Raw genomic sequence first — 10,852 nt, 5'->3', positions numbered from 1 at the left:
AAATTCACCAGCTGCTGCAGTGGCCTCAGAGCTCTGAGGGCTTGTGGAAGAGCCCCCATGCAGCATGGGGCAGCGGGGATCACCCCCTTGCCTGGCAGGAGTCAGTGAGTCCAGGGATATTTGTTGGGTTTTTTAAAAGGGCTGGGAGCTGGGGCAGGCAAGGCAGCCATGTGGGTGCTAGGAGAGTGGGTGGGGGTCAGGGAGCTTGTGACAGAACCCCCCCCCATGCCGTGTGGAATAGTGGGGGGCAGAGGGATCACCCACTGCCTGGCAGCAGCTGGTAAGTACAATCTTTTTTTTTTCAAAGAGCTGGTAGAATGGGCAGGGCTGATCGAGCAGGTGGGGAGTGAGGCCTGTGTGATTTAGACATTAGGCTTATTCGGGAGCAACTGAATCTCCGAATCAGATTTGGCCAAATCCAAAGTGTATATTAGCCTCTTCACACAGGCCTAATATTTAGTCATAACCAGTTTAACTATCTCCAGAAGTTCAGAGGTGTTTAGTGGTATTAGTCTGAAGGTAGGCAGAAGGTGTGGCAGGATGGCTCTTTAGATACTAATTGGTTTAGACAGACATGAGTTTTTGTAAGCAACAACCTACTTTGTCAAATGGTAGGAATGGACAAAGTAGGGTTGTTGACTGAAAGTTCATGCCTCAATGAAGCAATTAGTCTGTAAGGTTCCACTCTGCCCTGCCTTCTGCCAGAATAAGCTCTCAGTTGATAATCAGTTAGCTTTTAATTTGCAGTATATGCTGGCTTCTCTGTGGTAAGATATGATTTTGTAAGATGAATCTGGGGTATTGCTTTTCACTTGTCTCTGAGTGACAGTAGATGGTGACTCTAGCCCTTCTTAGGTTGAAATCGATAATGAAATCCACATGAAGTTTTGATCTAGAGTGGGGTGCAAGATTGGTACCTCTCACTGGTACTGACCTGCTGCTGCCAATGTCCCAGCTGTCACTGTCGCTGCTGCCCAGAGTGCAAAAATGGCTTTTTATGCCTCTACACAGACTTATCTGTAGCTTGAGACAAAAAATATTTTCTCCTGGAAGAAGAGGATTCAAAGTCTAAAAGAAAAGCTAGCACTGTAGTACTATCTAAAACTATCTAATTTCCAGCAATTGACAAAAATAGGAACCCATTGATTATGAAATGCTGTGGAGTCGTGGTGAAGTCTGTCTTTGTTTTTATTTTGATAAGAGTTTTGATCAATGAGTTAACTTGATTTAATAATGTCATTTCACCACTGTTGTCTTTGGTTGACTTCCTAATAGCTTCCAGATAGGAAACAGGTGTTTGAGTATGGTCCATTGGGCAGAATGATGTACAGCGTCCTCCTCACTATCATTGTATTCAATGATTGTTTCTTTGCGACAGAAAATATGCTTAGTCATGTAGCAGATACAGTCCTGTTTTATATGAGGAGTTTACTATAAAGGAGTTTTTGAAAGTGAAATACTGTCATTCAGAAAAATTGATGAAATTATCATTACAAGAATGATACTTTATACTTGCATTGTTTCTTTTCTCCAAGGATTTCACAGAACTTTTCAAAAAGTAAACCTCTGTTAGGTTAGTCTGTCTCATCTAGGCCGTATTTCCCAGGCTTTTCATAGTCACGTGGCTTTTTTTAGCTTTACCAGGTCCCCTCTACTTTCTCTTGCTCATGTAACTCTATCCCCTCCACAACTTCACCCCTTATAGTAAGATTTTTGGTTCTTTGGTGAGCTCTATTTCTACTCAGTACTTCAGGCTAATCTGCTGGTTAGAAGGATCATGGGATAATGGGTCAACCTCAAGTCTTAATATCTCTCTGACTAGGGTAGAAAGCAAGGGAAATTCAGCTCGTTTACTAGTGGTCCTGACCTGCATTCCCATTCAGCTACTTAACAAACTATGTTCTTAGTTAGTTATGAGGGAAGAAATCAGCTTTTCTTGCCCTCATGCTGCAAAAGTGAATGCTCTCTGGCAGCTTGTGGTTGAGAACAGGAAGAAGAGAATGAAAGACAGTGAGGGAAGAGGAGGCATGGAGAACAAGGATAGATGAATTGCATGGGGATAAGTATCAAAATAAAATGTAACCTCAAGACAGATGGAGAGATCAAAGGGAAATATGTATATAAACTTTAGCGTGGGGATAATATTTGAGATTCTTTCAGTTAGCAATGCAGTTAATTCTCACAATGAATTGGATTGACTATTGTGAGAGACTCAGAGAAGAAAAACCTTATTCGCTGCAAAATAAACCTTATATCATCAAATTTAAATTAAAATAATATATACTGGTAAAATTTTCATTTGTTATTGATGTAGGGAAGTTAAAATATATGATCTAAGGGTGTATAGTTAAAGTTAGTTTGAAGAACAAATAAACTAAGATAAATATTGATAAGGTACAACATTGCCTTGCTACTTGTACATTATCCAAATTGCAAAGAGAAATACTCCAGTACCACTTTACATGTCCTGCACATAGTGTAAGGTATTTTGTTTGTTTGTTGTAGTTCTTTCTTTGTTTTGTTTAGGTTGCAGTTGTTGCCTTTCCATTGTTTCTGGGATTCTTATGTTTAAATTTTCCAAGAATTGACAATGTTTCATTTTACACTATTCGTATCAAATTAAAGTTGAATATTGTGAACTCCCTGCAGCACTTTGAGACTCTTGAGAAAACAGTTAAGTTAAAGACAGGGTCACTTTTCAAGAAGGAAATTTGATAAATATAAAGTTAATATGGCCTTGATATATGCAGGATATGCTTTTTGGCAACTAGTTTTCTGTGAAGCTGTATTCTGAGCTCATCATCATATATTCATATGTTATTTTTATATTTTTTTATATATATATATATATATATATATATATAAAGGGCTTAGTCCGTCTATCTGTCCATCTGTCCATAACACTCTTAGAGCACTCTAATTAGTTGTCTCGGCAGTCAATCACAATGCTTACTGAAACAACCAATCAGAGTGCTCCTCACAGACCAACATATAGAGAGCTGGACATTGTGGGGGGTGGGTTTTATGGGGCCAAATTTGGAGTGGGGAGAGCACAACTGGTTGTGGATTGGCAGCAGCACAGACCAGTGGGTGGCACACTGGTGGGGGAAGTAGGGGGGCGAGGGGCCAGATGTGGGCCAGGGAAGGAGGGATGCATGACTGGACACAGAGGAGCAACTGGATTGGTTGTGTGCAGATAGGGTGTGGGGCTTGGCTTGGCTGGGTTGAGTGTTTATGTTTGAGACAGCATGGAGTCGTCCCTGGTTTGACTTTGGCTGGTGGCAGCCTCCTGGGAGGCAGCGGCAGCACGGCACTCCATCCCCTCCCCCCCATCATTCTTGACAGGCAATTCGCTAGTCTTCAAATAATTCCTGCAAGTAAATTTAGGGCAGTCTTTAGTTGCAGGTGGTATGGATAGGTAATAGTGAAGGTAGAAGATGATACAGTAATAGCAATCATTGCTCATAAAATGCTTCAGCTTGAAGAAAATTTAAATCAATAAATATCAGTGACAAAACCAGAAAGAAATTGTCAGAAGCAATAAACTAACAATGCAAATGCTTAAAGATGTTTGTTATGCTGTTTAACATAACAAATAGGAGCTATTTTAGTGTGCTTTTCAGTGTGCATAATAAATAGGAACAGTAGGAGCTGTTTTAGTGTGCTTTTTTTATGGACGAATAAAAAACAATGACAACATCCACCATAAGATATTTCATCTTGTTGCATGTAAAATTTGGAGATGGACAAGAGAAATTGTTTACATCAGTGTAATTACCTCATATATCCGGGCTGAGTGGGGAGCTGCTTCAAGTAGCCCATAGAAATTTCCAGTGAAGTGCTTGAGGATTGAAGTTTCCTTAGATGCCAAATTCACAGCAGGATTCAGGGCTTTGAACCTTTTCCTGCAGCTAAGTACTAAAGCAAAATGAGCCTTTTCTTATTAAAAAAAAAAAATAGAGCAGGGGGTACTGCTCTTATGACCAGTAGTTAAAGCACCACCTGGGAGGTGGGAAACTTAAATTGAAATCCCTTTTAAACCCACTTCTCTTGCCATACAAGAGAGTGTCTACCAAGAGAATGCCCTAACCCCAGACCAGGTTAAGTATTACAGCACATAAGACCCTTTGAAGATCTAGGCCCAAAATACTTGATGCATCTTACTGAAGCTGCCTTGAGATTCCCATGATACATATGTAATGACTCAACGTTCAGCCAGTACTGAAACACTAAAAGAGACAAAGCTAGAATGTGAATGTATGTGTGGTAGCTTTAAATATGCCTCCTTGTTTAAATTTAATATCTGTGGATGGGTCTTACAAATCCTCCCTTGTTTTTAGTCCTTACCCATATAAGTACTCCAGTGCAAGTTAACTGGACTACTCTGTGAACAAGCGATATTCAACCAGAGTAAAAGTCACAGCCTGAGACTATAATGTATCTGAGACAATGACTTCATATTTCTCCATGTTTGTACTTTGGGCGTATAAGAAAAATAGCTGGTCCTATTTGTTCTTCTAGTAATTCCCACAAGTCTTCAGGGTATTTTTGTCAATGTTCAAAGTGATAAAAATGTTTCTTTTTGATTGTCCTTTCCCTTTTTCTCCTTATTCCATGGATGCTGGCATATCAAAAACAACATGAAACTGGATACTAATAATAAAACTGAATATTAAAAAATCTCAAGGGGAAGGTGGATTCAGAAAACAAGAGAAAGTGTAGAGTGCATTTAACAATGGGGAGTCATTTCTCTTAGCATTCAGAAGGACAAAAATCTGTTAAGGAAATAGTGAAATAAAACACCACAAAGATTACGTAAGTTTTTGTTTGCACACAGTGTGATTTTTCTCTTTCATCAGCCAATTTGTATATTTGAAAAGCCATTTGGTTGGTTAAAATAATTAGTTGAACTTCATCCAATTCCTCAATTATATGAATAAATGTTTGAAGGAATTCAGAAAAATGTTGTTGATAAAAAATACAAAACCTGAGTTGTGGTCATTAAACAATTATAATACTTTTCCTAACACACGCAATTTAATCTTGTAATTTCAGAATGGGCCAGGCAGTCCAGATTTTCATGCCCGTTTGTGTATACCTTTTGTGGCTTGGAATGTAATCTTAAGTAATACAGCAATGTTGTCATTAGTCCTGCCCTAAATTTTAATGCAGAATAGCTTAGTCTAATGTAAGTAGTTGAAGATCTAAGAAGAAAGTAAAATTTGTAACCTAAACTTAAAGTAAAATGTAAGTGTCTTTTGAAACCATGACTACAAAACATTTCACTTCTGTATTGTATGTTATGCTGACATATTGTTATGTAACTCTTAACATGGGGCAGGGGGAATTTTTATTAGTGAATAAGAGTTTTGTTTGTATAAACTTCCTTATTCTAGACTGCCTAGGGAATTTTAAAAAATAGGGCATTATGTTCCAATATAAACGTGCACGCCTGTGTGCGCGCACACACACACACACACACACACACACACACACACACACACACGGAGTTGTTAGGTAGAGTAAAACTGCAATACTTTGACTAATAGGTGAAAGCTTTAGGGAAAGTTGTAGGGAATCTAATGTATTATGCAAAATTCAGTAAATGTAAATAATTGTAAAATAATTTCTTTGATTCACTTTTGTGCATATTTCTTCTTGTAGCTTAATGAGCTACATTGCCAGAAAAATAGTAACTAGAACTTTTGAAATAGAATTATCTGTTGTTGTGGGAATGTTAATGCCAGCAAGTCAGAAGTCTAGAATGGCTGATGCACTATTATTGAGTCCTGATAGCCTCTATCCTTCCACAGCATTAAGCCGCCGATTCCTTCATTGTATATACTAGTGGTCTAAAGGAGACATTATGCAGCTATTCATTTTATTTTATTTTATAAGCTGTAGACCTCATTTCATATTCCTCTCCTAAAACTGTCAACTGTGTTTTTTATAATATCACAGTATCCACAATGATAAGGTCATATAGAATAATAGATTTTTTTTTTAAATAGAGCTGAAAGGGTCCTCAGGAGGTCATCTAGTCCAAACACCTGCTCAAAGCAAGATTGTCCCTATCTAAATCAAGACATAATCAAGGTTATAGGAAAGTAGAGCTAGAAGGAATCTCATGAGGTAATCTAGTCTAGTCTGTTGCTCATGGCAGGATCTTCCCTGATTAAACGATCCCAGCCAGTGGCAGGTTCAGGGGGAATGTACTGGTGCAATTACACCCCACTTTCATACTGAAGGAGCAGCAACCATGGAATTTTTTAAGTCCATGAATAAGTTAAGACCCTTCCCCATGCTCACTGACATATCCTCTATTTTCCTCTGCCTGCCACTGCTGCCATCTCTACTGTCCCTAACCGACCTGGGGCTGGAAAGAGGTGTGGGGAACTCCAGAGCCACTCCTGCCCTACTCCAGATGGGTGGTGTGGTGAGCCAGGCTTAGCTTAGGACAGCAGGAGCAGTAAATGGGCTCCTCCTCCCTGCCAGATCACCTGGATGTGACCAGCCTTGGGAGCATGCTCAGGGACCTGCCACCATTGCTGCTGTTTCTGAACCTAGCTGAGCCTGGCCCCCCATCAGGGTTCGCATTATGGGGGGGGCTTAGGGCAGGGGTGCTGAGCCTCCCCCCGCCCATAAGAGATGACAGCCCCCATGTAAGATTTGAAAATCATAACCGGGGGAGAGGATCTCCGATTCCATTAGGGCATCATGGTGGGCAGCCCGATTTATTTTTTTTTGCAGACACCGATTTGAGCCCTGCTCTTTATGCAACCTGACAGCAGCAGGATAGGAGTGGCTCTGGAGTTCTCTTCTCCCCCAGTCCTTAGTGCATCTGGAGACCGTGAGGACAGTGGCAGTGGCTGTTGTGCAGCACAGATCCTTACCTGATTTGGGGGCTTTAAAGAAAGGTCCCTGGCTGCTGCTCCCATGGTGTGTTCTGTCCATCCTGGGGGGAGGGAAAGCTGTGAGCAAGGAGCTGCAGCTACCTCTATGGCACAAGTCACTGGTCCCTCACCCCCATTACAAAAGTCTGGATCTGCCCATGATTCCAGCCAAGTGTCTGACCTGTTCTTGAAAATTTCCAGGAATGGAGTTTCTACAACTTCTCTCAGTGATTAACCACCCTCATAATCAGAAAGTTCTTCCTAATCTCCAACCTAAATTTCCTCTGCTGTAGTTTGAGGCCGTTGCTCCTAGTCTTGTCCCATACAGCCACTGAAGAAAGCTTATCTCCATCCTCTCTATAGTTGCCCTTCAGGTATTTGAAGACTGTTATCAAATTCCTTCTCAGTCTTCTTCTCTGCAGAGTATATAACTCTAGTGCTTCCAGTATTTCCTCATAAGTCTTACCTCCCAGGCACCTAATCATTTTTGTTGCTCTGTGCTGGACTCTTTCCAACCTGTCCACATCCTTCTTGAAATTTCAGGCCCAAAACTGGACACCATAATCTAGGTAAGACCTGACCAGTGTCAAATAGAATGGAAGAATTACTTCCCTTGATTTGCAAGTGATACTTCTGTTAATAAAACCCAGTATATTCTTGGCTGGGGTTTGTTTTTTAGGGGTTTTTTTGCAACAAGAGCACTGAACAGGTCCTTCTCTGCAATAATAAGTAATGCAGGCTAGCTAGTCATTTCCCAGTCTGTACTTGTACGTGCAATTGTTCCATCCCGAGTCCAGGACTTCACATTTATCTTTGTTGAATTTCATCTGATTAATTTCAGATCATTTTTCTGGCCTACTCAGGTCATTCTGGATCCTAGTAAGTCCACCCAGTTTGGTGTCATCCATAAATTTGCTAAGCATCCACTTGATCCCATCATCCAGATTATTAATGAAGATGTTAAACAAAACTGGACCCAGGACAGATACCTAAGGAGTCCCACTTGATACTTCCTCTCAACTAGCCATTGAGTAATTGATAAGTACTCCTTGAGCATGATGAACAAAACAGTTTTGTATCTATTTACTGTACTTTTGTCAGTCTATATTTCCTTAGTTTCTTAACAAGAATGCTGTGGGAGACAGTGTCAAACTGGATGCCTATATGTTAGAACACTGTCTAAACTATTCCTGATTTTTGTAGAAAACGGCCTTATATTTTTCCCCTCTCTCTACTAAGTTTCATTCTTCCACTCAGATTGCATATGCTTAACCAGTTCTCTGTACAATGTGCCAGGTTGAATATGTAATTCAAAAAATATAAACAATATGGTATTACCTACAATATCCAATATGTCCTCTTTGGAATCTTGTCATGTCAGGGACTCTTGCCTGCTGCCATGAATGCTGAAAATACATTTGAAACCTAAAAACAGGGTTTTTTTTAAATTTACTTTATTACAAGTAATAATTTCAGCTCTTAATGCTCAAATCTTAATGATGGTTCCCTTGATTTTTTCTAGCTATTTTTGCCAGTATATAACATCAACCCAGTTTACCTTCAGTAAGTCCATTTAACCAAAGTTACTATAGTCATAGGGTCATAGAGAAGCAGGGCTGGAAGGGATCTCCAGAGGTCCTCTAGTTCAACCCCCTACCTGAAGCAGGATCATCACTTTCCAAACAATCCCATACAACCATAATCTAAATCCTGTATAAAACTGCCCTCAACCATGACACGACATAGACCTAACCTGCCACAGATAAAGCAGGGCCACAGCAGCCAATGTTTTGCTTCTGTAGAATGTTGTCAATGTACACTTAAGAGTTCCTCGGTAAAGGGCCATGCCTCCTCCCCTACAGAGGAAGGCAACTCCACCCCCCTCTCCTGCCCCGGGCCCAAGTCCATACCAATCTAACCATGGGGTAAAATTCCTTCCTGACCTCAGATATGGTGATTGGTCTGACCCTGAGCAGAGAGGCAAGATTCTTCTACTGAGAAACTTCCAGCTTTGCTCCCAGCAGGATGTGTCTGTCCACCTGTGCTGAAGTCCCCAGCCTTAGGTGTAGCCAACACCCAGTGCTTCTGGGGAAACTTAAAAGCACCCTAACTAGCAGAAAAAGGAGGGGGTAGGGGGGTAGTAGCAAGCAGCAAAACCCAGAAGCATGAGAAATCCCCATGGTAGAAAATAGGCATAGCTACACCTAGATCATCCTGGACTAATGGCTGTCCAACCTCTCCTTGAACACCTCCAGGCAGTCTACGCCAATGCCTCACTGTTGTAACAGTGAAGTTTTTTCCAGATATCCAATCTAAATTTACTTTGCTGCAATTCCAAGCCATTGGCTCATGTCCTCCTCTATGCAGCAGGAGAGAAAATGTGCTTTCCCTCCTTTTTATGGCAGCCCTTCAAGTATTTGAAGACTACTATTACGTCCCCTCTTAAGCACCTTTTAGTGCAATCTGTTTATCCACCTGGAATGCAGTGGACCTCTCAGTTTAAAAAAGGTTGTGCTCTGTGTCTTCCAAAGGCAGAATTCAGTAACAAGGTTGTGGAAAGATCAGCTAGTTTTAAAATGCCTGCATGCTCCTGGAGCACAAGGAAACGGTCACCTCTTGAACAACATGGACCAAATATACTCTCTCTCTAAGCTTTAATTCTAAATATGAATGAAACTGTAGGCTTTATCATTGGACTCTGTGTTCAGTGTTTGGCTGTTAGGTTGCACTTTGGCTTCTCTGTGGCATGCATTCTGGATTCTCATGTGAATCTTTTGTGGTTGTTTTTTCCCAGGGAGCGGATGCGCCATTCTGCTATGTTTGAACTTTGCCAGGGAATGCACCAGATCAGCCTGCAGTTTGTTCGCTTGCAACTTAGCTTTGAAGAATACACCATCATGAAAGTTTTGCTGCTGTTAAGCACAGGTGGGTTATCCCAGTATGCTTGCTAATTGTTAGAAAATAGGTTGATTTAGCTCGAGAGAGTGCAGCACCTGAAATTCATGAACTGTGCAGAGAATTTGACTTGAGTAACAAAAGAAGAGCCAAATTGTGTCCTACTAGTGTGTAGGTTCACAGAAGAATTATGGAAAAGGCCACATTACATAGCTGCATGTTGTAACTACAGTTCCGACTTCCCATAACATCAGGAGCTACTTTATGTGCTCTGGGTGTCATACAACCCAAAGCAGGTGAAGCAGCAGCAGGCCCTATCCCTCCATGCATGAACCAAGGAACCAAGCACATGGTGTGTGTGCTGCCATTTCATGAAATGGAGTTGCAGTGGTTGAGCTACCTGCATCACAGCACCCCCAATATAGATGGCTTACAGGTGCCATCATGTTCAGTTGTACATTCCTAGTGTAATCTGAAGTGATTATACTGCTAATATTCTAATAATGTAAGTACTATGGTATTCTATATTGCACTGAAAGTACACCAACTTACCCTTTCTTCCTTCTTAAACATGGGCTTGTGTTTCAAAGAGTTTGTTTTGAGGATGAATAATTGCATCTCAGTGGTAATTAAAAGAAGTAAGCAATAATCATCCTTTTTATCTACTTTGTTTAACTCCCCTAGTTTTTAAGATTTAAAATTAACACTGTAGCAACTGTGTAAAAACATTGATATTAAAGCAGCAAGAACATTTTGTATATTCTTTCTTCATCAGTGCCAATCACAAAGATTGTAAAGAGAACTTTTTGTGGTGTCACAAATACGGTGACTTGAGTGAATTAAACAGCTAGTGTTAATCAGCTAGTTAATGATCCAGAATAGTGTGAGGAGTAAAGAATGCTTGACTGCTGAAAAGGAGACTACTGAAAATGGCCAGAATAATATTGCATTTCAGTTTCTCCTGACTATTACTTTCATAGATTTCATAGATTTCATAGACATTAGGGCTGGAAGGGACCTCGGGAGATCATCGAGTCCAGCCCCCTGCCCAAAGGGCAGGAAGT

At 40.7% G+C, this 10,852-nt stretch overlaps 1 protein-coding gene across 3 annotated transcripts in view; it reads left to right on the top strand.

Moving 5' to 3' along the window:
* The window catches only part of NR3C2 (nuclear receptor subfamily 3 group C member 2), a 315,216-nt gene that overhangs the window by 277,247 nt on the left and 27,117 nt on the right, over positions 1-10,852 (top strand). For all 3 annotated transcript variants that reach the window (XM_019534451.1, XM_019534450.1, XM_019534449.1), the window contains exon 7: positions 9,688-9,818. In XM_019534451.1, the coding sequence (XP_019389996.1) occupies positions 9,688-9,818 (131 nt within the window). The remainder of the gene's footprint in view (positions 1-9,687; positions 9,819-10,852) is intronic.

Source organism: Crocodylus porosus, unplaced genomic scaffold (genome assembly GCF_001723895.1).
Source record: "Crocodylus porosus isolate Cpor-Errol unplaced genomic scaffold, CroPor_comp1, whole genome shotgun sequence".
Classification (NCBI taxonomy): domain Eukaryota; kingdom Metazoa; phylum Chordata; order Crocodylia; family Crocodylidae; genus Crocodylus; species Crocodylus porosus.
Note: the sequence above shows the minus strand (reverse complement) of the source record. Positions and strands in the feature narration are given on the sequence as shown.